At 31.4% G+C, this 21132-nt stretch overlaps 1 protein-coding gene across 1 annotated transcript; it reads left to right on the forward strand.

Annotated features, from left to right (window-relative positions):
* The first annotated feature begins 180 nt into the window (after positions 1 to 180).
* On the forward strand, positions 181 to 20008 carry LOC115881879. The gene is given in 16 exon segments (XM_030899587.1): positions 181 to 506; positions 567 to 820; positions 6240 to 6322; positions 6324 to 6369; positions 6428 to 6583; positions 6640 to 6744; positions 6799 to 6900; positions 7003 to 7181; positions 10182 to 10279; positions 11979 to 12118; positions 12702 to 12804; positions 13109 to 13198; positions 15821 to 15999; positions 16336 to 16502; positions 16920 to 17028; positions 17154 to 20008. Coding segments are annotated over 15 exon segments (3708 nt in total). The 5' UTR covers positions 181 to 506; positions 567 to 591; the 3' UTR covers positions 19076 to 20008.
* The last annotated feature ends 1124 nt before the right edge of the window (positions 20009 to 21132 follow it).

Below are 21132 nucleotides of genomic sequence, written 5' to 3' on the forward strand. Positions count from 1 at the left end.
GGTATACCGTACCTATTCTCTGGGTATACCCTATATACCTAAATACACAAATTACAAAGCTTTGTTAAATTATTTTAAATTTAAAATTTTGCATTTTTCTACAATTTTTTCCAGTGCCATAGATCCGTAAAGTAAGTTACTCTATGGAAAGTCATGTTTAGATTTTCTTATCAGCTGTTATCTGTTATCAGCAATCAGTTTCTGACAGGTTTCTGATGATGGGATTGCGAATTGCCCGTTCCGTAGATGTGATTCATGTTTCTAAAGTTTTTTAAACTATTTTAGCCTTTATATTTATTTTTGATTACATGTTATTACATTTTACATTGTTAAGCGATTTATCACACCTTTTAGGAGACAAGAATATTTGGAACTGGATGTCGTATATATTAACTTAATTAATTATATATAATTATAACAGTATATTCAGTAACACTAATTTAAAAGGGATTGGCATTGCAGGTTTTAGTGCTTCTAAATGGCCTAAAGAACTTATCTAAAAAAACGTAAGTTTCTATATTATGCTACTTAAAAGCTATTTAACATTATGTATTGTATTTTTGTAGTTGTTTCATTTTGTGGCAACTTGAAATGGAGAGAATATGGAGAGTTTTAACTCGTAAAAAGGCAATAGATCCTGTTAATGCAGAAGAGACACGTTTAAATCGTGTTTTGAATACGTTTGACCTAACTGCCTTAGGAATTGGAAGCACATTAGGTGTAGGGGTGTATGTGCTCGCTGGTCAAGTAGCTAAAGATACTGCCGGCCCTTCTGTTATTTTAAGTTTTTTCATTGCTGCTGTTACTTCTGTGTTTGCAGGTAAAGAAAATAATATCCCTGAAATAGGGATTACTATTAGGTTTACAGATTAACACTTATATTACTTCGTGTAAATTATATTTTATCTAGTTTTATTGATATGGTAAAAGGTAATAAAATTACACATGGAAAGATGGTTATTTTTTTACTTTTTTGTTTTATCAATTTTTTGTAAATACTAAATAACAAATAAACAAAATATTTAATTTTAGAAGTAGTGTAGAGCTAGATATATTATCAATTGAATATTTACTCACATAAATTAATGTTTAAACTGACTAGGAAACTTCCAAATTCATTGTTTTGAACCATGGCATGTAATGGTATTATTTAATGTAATTAAAGGGAAAGGGATTTGTTTAATTATTTATTATGTTAAATAATTTGATATAGGAGCTGGGAGGAGCAGTTAATACCGTATGATCGAATAAAAATTTTATTATGTATGTAAAATTATATGGGAAATGTCATTGATCGTCATTTCATGGCCATCGCTGACGCCGTTTTTATTCGATCATACAGGATATAGGAAGAGAATTTGGAAAAACAAAAATAGTGATTGTATATTGTGCAAATAAAACAAATATTAGCTGTAAAATTACGAATGAAAACCAATGAGAGTTGCACTAAATTTAAAATTGACAGTTGCTTTATTGTTCTTATTTGTTCTTCATACTTTCGCTGGCAACACTGAGTGACATTTCAAAGGACCAATGAGATTTGTACAGCTGTCAGTTCTAAATTTAGTACAACATTCATTGGTCCCTTGAAGTCTTGAGCCGGCAGTCTTGACACAACAGTTCTGAGAACGGGACTTTACAACTATAGTCTGTCCAAAGACAGAATTTGTGGCAGTGACAGTTATGCCTGTCATTTTTCTTCACATGTAAATTGTATCTCTATCATTTTTTGGATGTTAGCTGTCAAAATCATCCCTGGCTTATTGGATGTCGTAAATAAATTTTCAAACATGTATAGTTTGTTTTCAAACATGTATAGTTGATCTTGTTGTTGAGTGAGGGAATATAGCAATTTATTTATAGTCAGAAATCGTTTAGAAAATGGCAGGAAAAAATACTAAATAGAAAAAAAAAATTGCGGACAACTGTTATTGTTTTTTTATATACATTAACGTTATTATATTTAAATGTATATTACAGGGTGCAATATCATATCATATGGCAACTTTTGACATTCTGGCTTAAAAAAAAATTGTTTTTTAAATTTAAATCTGGAGTAGCCTTGGAAAAATAGATTTGATCGACGTGATGTTTTTAGTGTCTTGTCCCTGGCTAATTAAAAGATGAAAATATCTCAATTTTTTTGGTACATTTTGTACCATACCGATATTCGAGTCAAATTGCCATTATCAACCGCATGTTACAATTTCAAAAAAAACATATGCGAAAATTCCAAAGTCATTTTCTATCGAATAAAGTAGAAAAATACCGAGGGTGCTATTTAAAAATCAAAAGTCATTTCTGGTGAAAGAGGAAGTGACCGAAAACAGTCGAATACGTCAATCAATCCTAATTTATGTCATATATAATAATACTAACATACTAAATCTCGTCTTTCATCTGAAAAAATAAAAAAGTTATAGGAGTGATCCACTTTTGAGATGCACCCGGTATAGAGCGTTTTTAAATAAAAAAATAAAATAACTAAATAATTTATATTTAAAATTAAATTAAATGCATATAATCTACCTTAAAATTACATATTAAAATAATTTAAGTAGGTCCTGTAATGAATAGGTACCTAATGTTCTTGTATTATATTTTTGGCTTTTATCTATCTACCCGAAAATACTGTTGATGTTTAAAAGAAACAATATGTAATGCATGGTAGTCTGTCATTTCATTTTTTTCTTTTTAAAAAAGGTACTACAATTGTGCTACAATAACTTTCAATATAAATATTTCATTTTGATGACTTGCTGCACAGTGGCGGATACAGAGGGGGACCCATGGAGCCCGGGCCCCCCCTAAAACCTATAAATTGTGTTAAATATTAGGCTTTTGGGTTAAAAATGGCGCCCTAAAAAGCATATTCTACATTACTTTTATATTTTGGGCACCCCTAAAATAAATTTCTGTATCCGCCCCTGTTGCTGCATCTTTGTGTAGTAGGTACCACTATTTATTAAAATATACTATACCGGGTGCGGTCTCAAAAGTGGCTCACCCCTATAATTTTTTTATTTTCTTAGACAAAAAAACCGAGATTTGGAATGTTAGTATATGACATAAATTATAATCGATTGACGTATTCAATTGTGTTTGGTCACTTCCTGTTTCAACGGAAATGACTACAACTTTTGATTTTTAAATGGCACCCCCGGTATATTTTTACTTTATTCGATAGAAAATGACACTCTGAATAGAATGACATATCATATATCATTCTATAAGATACCCAAGTATAAGATACCCAAATCGTATTTTTAATCATATCTCAATTTTTTTAAATGGAACAAAGGTTGCTCATTAGTACATTTGGAAAAAGCATTTTTTTACGAATAATTTGGTACCACACACTTGGTATTTCGAGTCAAATTGTCATTATGAACCGCATGTTACAATTTCAAATAAACTGTATGCAAAAATGTCAAAAGTTGACATATGATATGTCATTCTATTCAGAGTGTCATTTTCTATTGAATAATGTAAAAACATACCTGGGGTGTCATTGAAAAATCAAAAGTTGTAGTCATTTCTGGTAAAACAGGAAGTGACCAAAAACAATTGAATACGTCAATCAATCCTAACTTATGTTATATTCTAATGTACCAAATTTCGTTTTTTTTTCTGAAGAAATAAAAAAGTTATAGGGGTGAGCCTCTTTTGAGACGCACCAGGTATACTAATACTATTAATAATACTATAATACAAAAATACTATTTATCTAAAACACAAAAAAACATAATTTTGTTAGCTGGCAATAAATACTTATTTACTTATAATATAATTTTAATTAGCACATTTAATTTAAGATTCAATATTTTGTAAGATGGAGAATGTACGGGGTGTCCCACTAAGAATAGCTCTCGGCTGTATCTCGGAAAGCATTAGACGTAGGGCTTACGGAAAAAATATTATGAATGGCTATGAAAAGTTGCTGGAAATTATTTTCAAGTTTGTAAAATGGCCGCTAGGGGGCGCAACTGCTATGGAAAATAAGAAAATAGAATTTTTATAGAATTTTGCCTAGATAATGGATACTATAAATAATAGCTTCATAATCTTCAGTAAATTTTGGATTTTCTTTGTTAGAACCATTTTCCCCTATCTGCTAAAATAAAGTGGTGGGGGAACGTTAGATCTATCTTTATATAAATGTTAATAACTCCGGACTGCATTATCAGAATATAACAAACGAGGGCTCGTTTAAAAGAGCGTTTCTTACTCTATATTATACCATAAAAATAATAATAGGCGCTAGGGGGCGCTTTCTTACAATTTAACAAACAGCGCGTTTTTTCAAAAAAATTAAATACGAAAGTATATGTATATAATTTTAGCTGATACTAAAGAGTAGTAAAAGCTTAAAAAGTCAGCGAAAACCGCATCTTGATATCTTCTTTCAAACCGAAGATATTAGCAAAACTATAATAAATTCCAAAAAATAAGCCCTTAATTACCTTATTTTTACAATAGGGTATCAGTAGCCCTCTTGATTATGTCCATTCTAACAATAAATAAGATAGAAACAGTTAGTTTTTTTTTAAAATCGAAGAAATACCAGAATACCATAATACCAGATGTATTAATATGTAATAACTAAGATATTAATAACAGTGAACAAGAGAAACGATGATTCGGTGAAGTCATGGTAGGCTTTGGAAAAGAGTTGCTTTTCACGTAATAGTATAAACGTCAAACTGTTGCTTTTCGCGTAATAGTATAAACGCATGGTACAAAGAAAACAAGGTATGATCGATAGCGGCTCCAATTTCGTTAAGTTTGCGCATACCACCTGTGACATCATATGCCATACAAAAAAATATCCGTATTGTTCAATTGCCATTAATAAAAAGAAGACCTAAATTAAGGAAGAATTAGGACATAACCCCAAAAGTTATGTCAAATCATCACGGCAAATCATCGAGCTTGACATTTGAAAAGTTATTTTCACATTTATTGTGTCATCTGTTTGACAATTTAAAATTGGCGCGCGGAGCTTGCCGACCAATGGTGCCTGTTATCACCTGTGACGTAGTGACCAACCTGCGCAATATCATACCTTGTATTCTTTGTATCATGGTATAAACGTCAAACTGTTATTAGATCAACATTATGATAGTCTTAGCCGCGTTTTTTATCTTTTAATTTCTTTTTTCAAAATACCTTCATTATTTGAAGTAGTTGAAGTTGTTGGCATTTTGAAAAAGCAATCAAAAGATAAAAAACGCTGCTAAGACTATCAAAATGTTGATCTAATAACAATTTGACGTTTATACTATTACGTCAAAAGCAACTTTTTTCCAAAGCCGACCATGACTTCACTGAATCATCGTTTCTTGTTCACTGTTATTAATATCTTAATTATTAGATATTAATACCTCTGGTATTATGGTATTTTGGTATTTCGTCAATTTTAAAATAAACTAACCGTTTCTATCTTATTTTTTTGTTGGAATGGGCATAATCAAGAGGGCTACTGATACCGTGTTGTAAAAATAAGGTAATTAAGTGCTTATTTTTTTGGTATTTTTTATATTTTTGCTAATATCTTCGGTTTGAAAGAAGATATCAAGATGCGGTTTTCGCTGACTTTTTAAACTTTTACTACTCTTTACTATCAGTTAAAATTACATATGCTATTGCATTTAATTTTTTTGAAAAAACGCGCAATGTTTGTTAAATTGTAAGACAACGCCTCCTAGCGTCTACGTTCAAAAGCTTATTATTTAAAATAAATATGCTTACGCTCTTTTAAACGAGCCCTCGCTTGTTAGATTCTGATCATCCAGTTCAGAGTTATTAATATTTAAATAAAAACAGATCTAACCTTCCCCCACCACTTTATTTTGGTAGATAGGGGAAAATGGCTCTAACAAAAAATATTCAAAATTTACTGAAGATTATGAAGCTATTACTTATAGTACACCTTATCTAGGCAAAATGGGGTAAAAACTCCATTTTCTTATTTTTTTATTGCAGTTGCGCCCCCTAGCGGTCGTTCTACAAACTTGAAAATAATTTCCAGCAATTTCTCATAGCCTCTTTAGTTATAAATATTTTTTTCCGCAGCCCCTACTGCTAATACTTTCCGAGATACAGCCGAGAGCTATTCTTAGTGGGACACCCTGTACCTATTGATATTTTTTATAAAAAAAATAATTATAATATATTGAAATACTTTAATAATTTTACAAATAGTTCTAAATATTTTAAATAAGTAAACTTTATTTTAGGATTGTGCTATGCGGAGTTTGGAGCTAGAGCACCAAGGGCAGGCTCTGCCTATATCTACAGCTATGTTTGTGTTGGAGAGTTCTATAGCATTTGTTATAGGATGGAACTTGATATTGGAATACGTAATCGGTACATTAATGTAGTTATATTTATTAGAGGTATTAATATAAAACTATTTTACTTCAAGGCGCGGCTAGTGTTGCTCGAGGACTTAGTCTTTATCTAGACACACTGGTTAACGGTACAATACAGGATACATTTAGACATATTGCGCCAATTAATGTGGAATATATGTCAGAATACTTTGACTTTTTATCGTTTGGTCTGTCAATACTTTTGGCAGGTGAGTGATGTTCTATTCTAAGTTTATTTGTATCAAATTAGTTTATGTATTTTTAGTTGCTTTGGCATTTGGAATGAAGGAAAGCAGCATGGGTAATAATATTGTAACAGTGTTAAATATATTCATTGTTTTATTTATAATAGTTGCTGGTTCTTTAAAAGGTATGTTTTCAATATTTTTCACATTATTAGATATTTTAGAAGCATTTTTTATAGCGGACATTTCTAATTGGAATGTATCTCCAAATTCTACAAATACAACAGCAAATATTGGAAATGGTGGGTTCTTTCCTTTTGGAATTGAAGGCATGATCAAAGGTAAACAAGAAACAGTCAAATCACTCCCTTGTGAGACATGTTTTTTTACTATAAATTCTCAGATTTTTTTGTTTGATACTAGAGGTATTGTATTATTTTTAGGTGCTGCTACTTGTTTTTACGGTTTTGTTGGATTTGATTGCATAGCAACAACTGGCGAGGAAGTAATGAATCCTAGAAAAGCAATCCCTGTTTCAATAATTGTGTCTCTGTTTATAATTTTTTGTGCTTATTTTGGAACAGCTACTGTTTTAACGTTGATGGTTCCATATTATTTACAGGTAAATTTGATCGAATTTATTTTATTCCATTTACATTTTAGTTATGACAGAATTTTCGATGCACAGAGTGGCAAGCATTAGAATTTTCCTTAAAATTACAGTATCTAGCAGTGGCGTGCATATAATGTACGGAAAAAGACCTTGCTTACCCAGATAAAATCGTAAAATCATTTTTCCGCCATAAGCATTTTTATCTTATTTTTATTCTGGAGTGTCCATAAGATAAATTTAAATTATTTTTGTCTTCTGTGTTATCGCTCAATGGGCTCTTTCACAAAAAATAAAATACCCAATTCAAGGATAAAATCTGAAATAGAAGACTATTTTCAGTATATTTATCCAAAAAAAAATAGTTCCATGACATTGAATAATATTTTTATAGGCCTTCAAAATTGTTTTAATTTGAAATAATTTTAAAGTGCCAATTGATGACGTATGAAAAACACGCCCAATGACATTGCAGAACCGTGCTCGTGCGCCAGCCAACAACTGGCAACATTGCGATTTGATTTGACCAGCACCACCTCAACTCAAGGCCAGTTAACATGATATGGGCAAGGCAAATATGGCGGCGAAGGCAGCGCATTATTAAATTGTTTACCTTTAACCTGAAAAGCCGGTAGTGGTTTCTCGTTCCGATTGCATACCAGAAATAATTAATTATCTCTAGTTTGTTGTGCTTCTGCAACACGTTTGTTTAGTTCTTAGTGTTCAGTGCATGGTGTGATCAGAAAATTGTGATAAAATAACAGTGTAATAAAAATCCAAACCAGACATTCCACATAGGGAACTTCAAACTTTTGTGCTTGTCGTACTCCTCTATTATTAATTATTTTAAGGTAAGAACTAGAAGTATTTATCAAGATATTACACCTAAATGAGTAAAAAGCCTTCGTCGCCAGTCTGCATAGTACTTTATAATGGTTACTCTTACAATAATCAAAAGATAGGTATTAAAGGGTAGGTATTAACATTTTATTGTAGCATGCCTTTTACATGCTCTGTTCCAAATTGTCACGGGAATTATAGAGGGGGTCCCAAGGTTTCTGCTTTTATATTCCCCAAAAATGACGATCTTCATAAAAAATTGTTGACAGCTATTAAAAGAGATAATTTCACTCCTACTAGTAGTTCTCGGGTAAGAAATGCATTAAATATGCCTCAAAAAGGCCAAAGGCCAAAGCCTCTGTTACCCTAGTGAGGATGTAGTTATGGCTTCTGCTTATATTTACCTCACTATAAGTAAAATATTGGAAGAAGAATCAAGCTTTTTACATCAAAAAGATGACAGAAAGATATTGACAACATTGACATTTGAAAATATAAATGGCCTGGATGTAAGTCTTTTTTTTAGGTCACAATTGTCATCTTGTTTAGAACATCCAATATTTTATTGAAGAACTATGCAAAAAAAGGAATGACGTCTTTACCACAAAGGCAATGCCCTATGTAAAGAGAAAGAGTAAAGAAAACTAAGCTAAGCGTAAGTTTTACGTACGAACCCCCAGTCAACCAAAAAAACAACCAAGTCAGTGTAGTTTATAATTCCAAGAGCATTTACCAAGGCTTTTTTACTAAGACAAGTAACTTCCTATACTGTCCATAATAGTATATTTATCAAACGTTCAGTAAATTCTAAACTATGGTAGGTAAGTGTTTGCAATTGAATATTTAGTTTATATTGCTATTTTCTGTCAAATATACTACCATACTTATGTGGAGAACTTTAGACTCCCTGTATATTAAAAAATTAGTGAAATATTACGTAATCTAACCCGACATTTGTGTGAAAAATGCCTATTTTGTGTGGAGGTGGTGGTGGGTCAGCATGGTGGCTCGGCGGCGGCCGTGTTGCCGCTTTTCAACATGCCAAGTGTGACGTATTAAAAATAAAGTTCGGATTTTTATTCTGGGCTTTTTTGTTTTATAGTAATTAGTGAAAGAGCCCATTCTCATCTAACATTTGTCAAAAAGGCGCTGTATTTTTAAGTCAAATAGAAGCAGATTCAAATGCTTTTTCAAACTATATTAGGGTTTCCTATACCTATCTAGTTCAGATTTTGAATAGGGAGCAATTTTTCAATAAAATGTCAACCAAGAGGGCTGGTGTCGTCATGGCAAGTTTCTAGTGACAGTAGCATGATACAAAGAAAACAAGATATGATATTGCGCAGGTTTAGTCACTACGTCACAGGTAATATCGGAACCATTGGTCTGCAAGCTCCGCGCGCCAATTTTAAATCATCAATCTGATGACACAATAAATGTGAAAATTACTTTTCAGATGTCGAGCTCAATGATTTGACATAACTTTTGAGGTTATGTCCTAATTCTTCCCATTTTAGGTCTTTTTTATTATTGGCAATTGAACAATATGGATATTTTTTGTATGGCGTATGACGTCACAGCTGATATGCGCAAACCAAAGGCGCAAACTGAACGAAATTGGAGCCGCTATCAATCATACCTTGTTTTCTTTGTATCGTTAGTTAGTAGCTATTTTCAAAATCGAAATTAGTTTATGGACTTTATTTAAAATTATAGCAGTTTTACTTTTATTGGGTCCTGAACCCAAAAATGAAATAAAAATCGCGAGCCCTCTCTTTTTGTGGTTGACTGGTCGGCGATGCTTCACGGTGGAGTTTTCAATAGAAGCCAATTTTTTAATGTAGTTTTTTTATGAAGGTCTCTTGTGCCACGTTAATGTCCTGAGGAAGGAATGAATAAATTCCGAAAGCTTGACAATTAACAAAGTGTATTAATTCTATGTCAAACCCTTCCGACTGCAACCCCCCTAGTTCCTAGATTTTCTTTTTTTTTTCTCTCTTTCCAGTACTATATTGATTTATGTTATAAACATTTTTAAAATGGGTTTTCGTTTGAAATAGTATATGGAAAAACAACTGAAATATTTATTTTATATACAAATCAGTTATTAGTCAAAGACACAAAAGAAGTATAGGGTTTTAACGATTTATTGATAATAACTGATTGTTTCAGGATCATGATGCGCCTATTCCAAGAGCTTTTGAAATGGTTGGTTGGGATTGGGCAAAATGGGTTGTAGCTATTGGAGCGCTATGCGGTTTATGTGCAAGGTATTAATATTTAATATCTTCTACTGCAATTGTCAAATTACATCTGATGAATGATGAATTCCATGGAATAAAACTATGAAATTAGAAATAAATTGAAAGTTAAGTTAGATGTAGGTTAGGTTTTTTTTAGGACTTTTCGATTGTTGGAATGGAAATTATTATTTTTTTGATATCTTTCAAAATTAAACCTATTCATAAATCTTATTCAATTTATTTTTAATTGTCTTATGGTGGGTTTGTATAACAAAATAAAATAAAAGAAGAATAAAATAAAATAACATAAAAAAGTTGGTTATATGGAACATGGTCGTTTCATTTATACCGGGTGCGTCTCAAAAGTGGCTCACCCCTATAACTTTTTTATTTTTTCAATTAAAAAAACGAGATTTGGTATGTTAGTATATGACATAAATTAGGATTGATTGACGTATTCAATTGTTTTTGGTCACTTCCTGTTTCACCGGAAATGACTCCAACTTTTGATTTTTAATTAGCACCCTCGGTATTTTTTTACTTTATTCGATAGAAAATAGCACTCAATAACACAAGAGAATGACATATCATATGTCAACTTTCGCATATGGTTTATTTTAAATTATAACTTGCGGTTTGTAACGAAAATTTGACTCGGAATACCAAGCGTGTGGTAACAAATTATTCATAAAAAAATGCTTTTTCCAAATATGCTAATGAACCACCCGTTCATTTGAAAAAAATGAGATATGATTAAAAATACGATTTGAGCATTTTCTAACTGGCCAGGACAAAACACTAAAAATATTACAAGATCAAATCTATTTTTCCAAGGCTCCTTGATTAAGAATTAGTGTTTTTAACATAGCCATGACACTCTCGATTGAATTTTAAAATACGATTTTTTATTAAGCGAGAATGTCAAAAGTTGACATATGATATGTCATTCTAGTCAGAATGTCATTTTCTATCGAATAAAGTAAAAAAAAATACCGAGGATGCCATTTAAAAATCAAGTAAAGTCGTCAAAGTAAGTAGTCATTTCCGGTGAAACAGGAAGTGACCAAAATCAATTGAATACGTTAGTCAATCCTAATTTATGTCATATACTAACATACCAAATCTCGTTTTTTATCTGAAAAAATAAAAAAGTTACAGGGGTGAGCCACTTTTGAGACGCACCCGGTATAGCCAATATAAGATTGTGACAATACATGCTTTTTATTCCCTCAATTAAGGATATTTATTTGGTCGTTTGGAAGTTACTCGGCGTTTTTTTAAGTTTGATGCCCTTTAACGGACAAACGAAGCACTTTTGAATAGAGGTAAATTGTGTCCGATGAACTTATTTTGATTCTAAAAATACGCAGTAGTTCTATTTCAGCCACCCTGTATAAAGCAGGCGCAAACTACTTATATATTTAGTATTATCGTTATTACATTAAATAATATTGTACAAATGGCAAGGGAAGTTGTGGAAACTTAATGCTCTTATGGACCTAGTCCGTCCAATGGAAGAATAGTGACAGTGGATTGTATTTCCTCTCATTTTTGGGGTACTGTCTGTCAAAATTTCACCTTTTCTTATTTTTTACTTTAAATAGCTTAGATATTTATGACAAAAATCATAAGTTTTACAGTACGCTTTTTGGTTTATTTCGTCACATGACATTCATTTTAACTATTTTGAATTTGTACGTGCAGTTACTTATTTTTATTATTACAGTCTTTTTGGAGCCATGTTTCCTTTACCGCGAGTAATTTATGCTATGGGCAGTGATGGACTGGTGTTTAAATTTTTGGCAAAGGTGCATCCAAAGTTTCAAACTCCAGTAATAGGGACAATATTTGCGGGAATATTGACAGGTAACAATACAGCACTAACTACTGAATAATAAGCTAGTTAATTAAAAACCTTTTAACAATTTGGATTTTTTACTCATATAGAGTAGTTGTAAAACATTTTCGGATGCACGTCATCAATCATATCGATATTTACATTAAAGTCTATAAACCTGACTAAATGAAATTTTGGCAAAAGTGTTTAAATTTGTTGTATAATTTGTATGTGTATGCATTGTAAGATGTACAACTACATATACATAGTATAGTACATAATAATCTTCATAATGGACTAGTTTTTGCCAATATGTAATAAGTAAAATAAGCTGTAAAACAAATAATTCCATTAATCACTGAAATATTAGTTATTACATTAAAAATAAAACGTAAAACTCTTTAAAAAGTGATATAATAAATATGTTGTTTGTAAATTTTAAATTAAGATTCATCTCATAAATCCATTATAATCTGGCAGCGCTGTCGCCATCGCTTGTCACTCAAAGTTGATCACGTGCATCTCGAAATTGTTTTGCGATTACCATATTTTGATCTCTTTTCTCTAAGGGATCGTTAATTCATACTAGACTTTTTATGGAAACATTTTTAGGACTAATGTCTGCGCTCTTTAACCTTAACCAATTAGTAAATATGATGTCAATTGGGACATTGCTAGCATATACTATAGTTGCTGCTAGTGTATTGCTTTTAAGGTAGGTTTAGTCAAAATAGCAATCACTATTTTGCTTATGATGTATTTTTTTGACTACATTGTTTTCTGTTGATTTGTACTAACTTCATGTGTTACTTAATTTTCTTATAACCTTGAAATGTGAACTTAAGAAATATAACTAACTGTAATAATTTGTGACATTCATAAGAAAAATTTGTTGAATGTTGATCTAGTCCGTCATAAAAATATTTTTTTTTATAATTTAAAAAAATTTTAATGTTGTAGCTTGTTGTTTTAGCGTTTGTGTTTGTTTCTCACTGTAACTTTAACCTCTTCATCCATAGATATAAAGAAGACGTTAAAAAGGTATACACCGCCGTTAGAGTATCGTCAGATACGGAGAGTACTAATAGCGAGAGTAGTGACGTTGAAAAGTAAGTAGTTATTGTCATAAACGGTGAGCGGCTGAGCTAAACGACCTAAACGACTCCCTTAAATGACTTCCCTAAACGGTCTATTCTGACGAACAGCAACAGTCAGCCGCTGTGCAAAATTCTCAGCGTTAAATATTTAAGCTGAGACAAGTCAGCCTTGATCTATTTCCTTATCTGTGGTCAACTAATCTAAAATAACTTCAATTTTCTCGGTTTATTGTTTATTTTTTATGGTTTTTTGAAATTTGAAGTCAATCGTAGTTAATTGAATCCTTAACAAATAGGAGATATTTGTTGTCAAAAAAGTTACAAAGCAGCAGGTTATTCCAAAACGTTCGAAAAAGACAGTTGGAAATAGAGATCGAAAAAGTTGAAGAAATTAGTGATGGGATAACTCTAGCGAAAATTCGCTCGAGTACTCGATTATTGAAATAATATCGCTCGATTATTAACCAGCGATGCAAGTGACGCGTACCAAGCGACGAACGCAAGCGATCCTAGAATGAAATAAATTGAAATCCGATTTTAATGTGACCTACTCGATAAAAAGCCGAGCGAATTTTCTACATGCATTGCAGGTAGCAAATTTATACGACGCCGTATATACCGGGTGCGTCTCGAACTCAAAAGTGGCTCACCCCTATTACTTTTTTATTTTCTTAGATAAAAAAATGAGATTTGGTATGTTAGTATATGACATAAAATAGGATTGATTGACGTATTCAATTGTTTTTTGTCACTTCCTGTTTCACCGGAAATGACTACACTTTTTGATTTTTAAATGGCACCCTCGGTATTTTTTTTACTTTATTCGATAGAAAATGATATTCTAAATAGAATGACATATCATATGTCAACTTTTGACATATTTGCTTAAAAACAAATTGTATTTTAAATTTCAATCTAGAGTGCCATGGCTGTGTTAAAAACACTAATTTTTATTGAAAAAAATAGATTTGATCGTCGAATGTTTTTAGTGTCTTGCCCTGGCCGGTTAAAAGATGCCCAAATCGTATTTTTGATCATATCTCAATTTTTTTCAAATGGAACGAGGGTGAATCGTTAGCATATTTCGAAAAAGATTTTTTTAGGAATAATTTGATACCACACACTTGGTACTTCGAGTCAAATTGTCGTTATGAACTGCATGTTACAATTTCAAATAAACCATATGCGAAAATGTCAAAAGTTGACATGTGATAGGTCATTCTATTCAGAGTGTCATTTTCTACCGAATAAAGTAAAAAAATACCGAGGGTGCGATTTAAAAATCAAAAATTGCTGTCATTTCCGGTGAAACCGGAAGTGACCGAAAACAATTGAATATGTCAATCAATCCTAATTTATGTCATATACTAACATACCAAATCTCGTTGTTTTATCTGAAAAAATTAAAAAGTTATAGGGGTGATCCACTTTTCAGACGCACCCGGTATATTTATCCGTTGCGTATCTGAGAGACAAAATTTTACGACCTACATCGATAATGCTTCGAAATAAACTAAATCAGGCGATCAAGCGAATCGCTCGCCGCTTACTACTTGCCGTTCATTACCGAAAGAATATGTGCCCTGCGCACGCAGCTTACTGCTTGGCGTTAACGAGTACTTACAACATGCGACAGACAAATAACCGTATTTTTAAATACGAGCGATATTTCGCTCGAGTGATCACTCGGTTATTGCAATCGCTTGATACTCGAGTACTCGATTATTGAAATTAATCGGTTTTTCCCATCACTAGAAGAAATAAAGAAAATTCAAGTTGAGATGGAAAAACACAATGAAATTAAAGAAAAATACTACTTTTGAAAAAAAATAATTTTTGATTGTAATTATACCGCGTGATCGAAAAAAAATTGCGCCTAGTTGGTTTAGAAATGACGATCGATAACATTCCGTATATAAGATTGCTATGATTATATAAAGTTTAATTACAAAATAACAGCAATCTTCATCTCCACGTCACCTCTAACGTCGTATTTTTTTCGATTGTATGGTATTTACATCTTTAATAATTTTTTTTGTACCATACCGTCGAGAAAAAAATGGGTGAAAGGTATCTTGATCGGTCATATAGTATCTTTCTTACTGCCAGTTCCTGTTATTTTAAGTTGTTATGTTTAAGTGTATAAGTAAAATTATTAAACTGTTATTTTTTTAGAAATTTAATTTTTATCTTTAATACTGTATTGTCAAATAATAATTTTTCCATTATAAAATGATCAACCATTGCAATAATTCTTTTTTCAAAATAATTTTTATTCTAAAGGCTAAAGACCGATTTGACGATGATGATTTATTTATATTTCTGTCAAATTTTTATAGTAGACAGAAATCCAGAGGGTGCATGAGAAATTTGCTGTTTCTTGTTCTTAACTCCTTTTTGCTGTTTAGGGAATACCGTGTAAAGTCATAAATAACTGGTCAGCGCAAATTTACGCTGAATGTCAGCTGCTGTGTTCCCTGAACGCGCCCATCGAAGTTACTGTTTGCTTGCTTATGTGGAATACGAGAACATGGTTATGTTACATTAATCTAGGTGTAAACAATTTAATAAACTTAATCTTTAATAATCATCTGTCTAGTATAATCTATTTTAGTATTATTTTTTATGTAATAGATATGATGACGACGTTATAAGACAAAATTTTGACGGGCCAAGCACCAGTGACGAAACTGAACTTATTAATAATGAACAAGCAGGCTGTTGTAATTCACTCTTCTACATTTTTAATTATAAGAGTAAGGAACCAAGCAAAATTACAGAGAATATTGTAGCCGTGGAAGTATTTTTATATTGTAAGTATAATAAAAATTAATAGTGATTATACTGAAAATAACTTAACTGTCCATCTAGTGCTCAAATATTCTATATTCAAATATCCTATACCTATTAAAGGTTTTAGTAATTCACTTATACTTGCAACTATTAAGTCTACTATATTAAACCTACTTAGAACAAAAAAAAACAAAGAAACATAAAATATAAATTTAGATTTCAATCTACAAAAATGAACATAAACATCAAGTGAGCTCAAAAGATTAGTGCGCTAAAATTCTTAATCTTTAGATATTGATATAAACAACACGCGATGGGCAGTTTTTTCTGTTGGGTGTTATTATAAACTATTTTAGGTATTCTCTGTGTATGCATAGGATTATGTGTTATATATTTGAAATCGCCAATAATCAAAGGAGAAATATGGGCGATAGCAATTTCCTCTGTTGTTGTTGGTATAACTGTATTATTAATTATATCTATTTCAACCCAACCAACTTCTAAGAAGGAATTATCATTTAAGGTAAGAATGTTTTGAAACAAGTATAATTTAGGATTAGGGGTGAGCCAATTGACTGATATTAATAAGAGAGAGAAAGGGGGAGGAAAATACCGTATGATGAAAAACGGCGCCCAATTGGCTGGGAAATGACGATCGATGACATTTCCCATATAAATTTACATATAAAATGACACGATCTTCATTTCATAACCATCGCTGACGCCATTTTTATTCGATCATACGTTAGATCTTTTTAAATCCTACCTTTTATTACCCTTTGTTATGTTATTATAAATCATCCTTACTAATAATGGAAATCACTGTTGAAGTTCCTATAATTTCAAAGAAAATATTAAAATATAATTTAGATGATGAACTACAAAATTATTCGGTTATTTGACATATTTATTGATTTTACCGTTATATGTTGATATTTAGGTTCCTCTGGTTCCTCTTATACCTGCATTAAGCATATTGGTAAATATTTACTTAATGCTGATGTTAGATTCTATGACATGGATACGTTTTGCCGTCTGGATGGCGATAGGTATGTACATTTTTTATTTAGATAAGAGTTTTTTGCGATTTTTCATTAACTTTCTGCTTTCACTATCTTAATTTTGGTTGTTGGCGATAAAAGCACATGTAAATATTTTTCACTAAACCACTTAGGTACTCCGATGTATTTACTTTGCGCTTGTTCGAACGAACCGCATACTACTCATACAAAAGGCACATACTTTTCCGCCAACATCACTAATGGTCAGCCTACGTCACTGAACGGCTTTTCCAATCCTTCATTCGAAATCGAGCAAGGCGACAGTTCAACGATCAAAAGTCCGACGAAGAAAAAAAAGATGGCGCCTACACCGCCCGATCTTAAACGAGTGCAAAGCGTCGATGTGCAACCGGACACTGTCATAGCCCAGCTCGATCAAGTCCTAGAGAAGGTCACTCTTAGCGAATGGGAGGAAGATGGTTTGAGCGACGAGACAAGTAGAATTAGCAGTAGAAAATTGTCCGCGGGATCTGTGTCTAATTTGTCTGTTGTTGTGTCCAATCGTGAAAATGTCATTGCTGATGTGCATCATGCCGACCTTGCTCCTATTCCTAATTTGAAATCTCCAAGTGTTCATGATATCCCTACTATAGAAAAATGTGATTCGGAAATAGTTGAAGTTTGTGAAGAAGTCCTACCTTTAACTAAAGCTAACGATAAAAATGAGCATCAAAACTTCACGCCTTTACAAGAGTACAGTATTGAGTTAGAACACGGTGATGAAAATTTACCAGTTGCTTTAAATAATGATGCAACCTCAAATAAAATTGCTCAAATGCAAAATCCAAATGAAAGTACGTTTAGTAAGTTTAATGAAGATGATAGAGATAAAAAATCTGGTAATCAAGACAAAAATAATGAAGAAATTAATAAATCAAATGAGGGAATATCTAAAATATCAATGAATGAAATCCGTCATGATACTTTTCAAGGACATGTCCAGGATGTGACGAAAATTGAAGATAAAATATTAGAAGGAAGTGATGAAAATAATTTTGATATACTTGATCAGAATATTACTAAAACCGATAAAGAAAGTAGTATATTAAATGAAGAATTTCTTAAAATTACAGTGGATAAAAATATTGAAACTGGTGGTAACCAGAATTATATTGATATAGGAAATAAACCGAACGACTACGAAAGTAGTAAATCAAATGAATTAATTACTAAAAAGCCTTTACATAAAAATCCACCTGATATTGACAATGATAATAATATAAATAGCTCTTTAGCTACTCAATTTATCGACAATACCTCAAACCATCCCCCTGCTGTTCCCAGCCAAAAACCAGATAACGCATCAAATTTTAAGGTAGAAACACAAACCACTCCGATTACTCCAACGGAAGAGGCCCTTAAAAGTGTGACGTTGCGTCACGTTAAAAGCGTTATTAAAAATATTATACCCACATTAAATCAAAATGCATCTGACAGTAATTTGAAAGCAGGCTCAGATCAGTACAAGTTTTTCTCCGAAAATCTTAATAACAAACTAAAAGTTCGTCCAAGAGTTGCATTTTTTCCAGTAATTCAAACACACGTAGTTACAGTACCGAAAGAAGTTAAATTTAAACATAATGAAGATGTTATCGAAGAGCAAATAGATCGTGAAGGAGCTAAAGTAAAACTTCAAGAGTTTTTGAAAAATGACAGTGCAAGAAACTTTATGAATGAAAGTACTAAATATAATGATATCAAAAATGGGTCATCTGAAAATGTGGATAATAGTTTTATTAAAAAATCAGAAGAAGATCCTGATACCGGATTAAAAAATAGAGATGAATCTGGATTAAATCACAAAGACGAATCCGAATTAAAAGACGCAGATGATTCTGGATTTATGGAACACCAAAATAAAATGAAAAAAGTTTTTAGTAGTATGAAACTTAAAAATTCAAATAATGAGGTTCAGACTCGTAGATTGTCAAAATCACTTGGTAGTAGTTTTATTAAAGAGGATCATCATGGAGCTCATAGACAGAAGATGGGGGACATTTTCAAAAGCATTCACGCCTTAAAAACTGAAGATTAGAACACACAAAAGGATTTTAATGTGATGAGATTTGACACTGATGAGGACGTGATAAATGATAATGGAATCTCATTACATATTCACCAATACGATACTCAAAATTCACTAAATGGAAACTGTAACCTAACTAAATCATTTTTAACCCTTATATATTCCAAACCCTTATTTGTACTCCATTTGTCATTCTAATCGTTATAAATGTTTATGTACATAATACTCAATAATTAATGCTTTTTATGTGCTCGAGGGTGCGGTTGCTTTATTATTATAGTTTCTGTATAAACAAACACTCTAAGAATTTTAAGGCTTCACCATTGTGGTATTAGTCAAAATTGATACCTTGAATCTGTAGATTTATTTTTGTTCTCACTAACTATACAGGGTGAGTCTTAAATAAGTGCAAGTATTTTTCGACCCCAGAAACACGATTATGAGGTTTCTTTCGCGAATTTTTTTTATGAAAATTTGGAATTTTTTTAGTCGAAAAACATGATTTAATAATATGGCAACAAGTAGATTCAGTAGCAACAAGTAGAAGATCCAGTTGTTCTCGAAATTTAAGCAAAAATATTTTTTTTTGCAAATTTTTAAAGTAAAATAACTCAGTTATTTCGGACTTATTTGAAAAACGGTAAAGAGAGAATATGTTTCTTTTATCGAGATCTACAAGCCCTGAAAATATTTGCACTTATTTAAGACTCACCCTGTATTAGAAAGTATACAATTGGAGGTCCAAAGTTTTAAACAAAGTCTTTGTTGTTGACTTTGCTCTTAAAAAAAGTTAGAGTTATTCTGCATCTTATCAATTTTTACTATTTTTACATCGTTATTGAGATATCCTTTCAACATAAAATTTTATTTTTATTATATCACAAAACTTAGTCTAGCCCAGAAATAATTTTATCATGAAATTTTACAATTAAATTACAAAAATACATTCTTTGATTGTAACTGTTTTTTTCTAGTATTAATTTTAATGATAAATAATTGGGGGAACTAATAAAATTATTATTTAAATTCTGCATACTGATTTCTGCATGAGTATATAGGGTGGTCCGAATTCTATTCCGGAAACTTCGGCAGCATATTCTGCAGATAAAAATAGGTAAAAAAGTTCGTATAAATGTATGTCCTAAAATGCTTAGTTTCGGAGATACAGGGTGTAGAAATTTCATTTTTATTTCGATTTTTTCCAAATAATTTCTGAAGTAACGTTAATATTTAGATGAAAATTGGTGTCTGGGAGTTTTTTGACATGAGAAATTTGATTATGATGTCAATATGACTCATACTTGTAGAGTTACGACCTACATATGTTTTAACTGTTTTGAACCGTAATAACTTTTTGTCCTTACCTGTATAAAACTACCGAGGGAAAAAATATACATCTCTGTGATTTTTTACGTAAAAAATATCTCTTTTTAAAAATCGCTACGAGCAACCATTCTCAAGATATTTAGAATGGAATTAGTCAATACATACCATTATTAACGAAAAATAAACACGTTGAGTAGATAGTTATTTCACTGAAATAATTATTTTTTTTTAAATTAATCATATTTTTTCTGCAAAAAAAATGATAAAACAGTTTTTGTTGAACTTTTGGTACAAAAACATTTCAAATTTATGATCTCAGTCTAATAACTATTTAGTCAACATGTTTAATTTATGTCAATGATGACAGGTATTGATAATTTCGATTCCAAATATCTGGAAAACAATTACTCGTAGCGATTTTTACCAAGAGACCTTTTTTACGTAAAAAGCGTCGTAAATGTATATTTCTTTACTCAGTAGTTTTATACAGCTACGGACGAAAAGTTATTACTCTTCAAACCAAACCAAACCAGTTAAAAAATATGTAGGTGGCGCCCTCTACTAGTAGGAGTCATATCGACATCAAAATCAAATTTCTCATGTTAAAAAACTGCCAGACACCAATTTTCATCCAAATATTGACGTTACTTCAGAAATTATTTGGAAAAAATCGAAATAAAAATGAAACTTCTACACTATAAAACTAAGCATTTTTTTACTTATTTTTATCTGCAGAATAT

Source organism: Sitophilus oryzae, unplaced genomic scaffold (assembly GCF_002938485.1).
Source record: "Sitophilus oryzae breed Bouriz unplaced genomic scaffold, Soryzae_2.0 scaffold_1744_pilon_pilon, whole genome shotgun sequence".
Lineage (NCBI taxonomy): Eukaryota > Metazoa > Arthropoda > Insecta > Coleoptera > Curculionidae > Sitophilus > Sitophilus oryzae.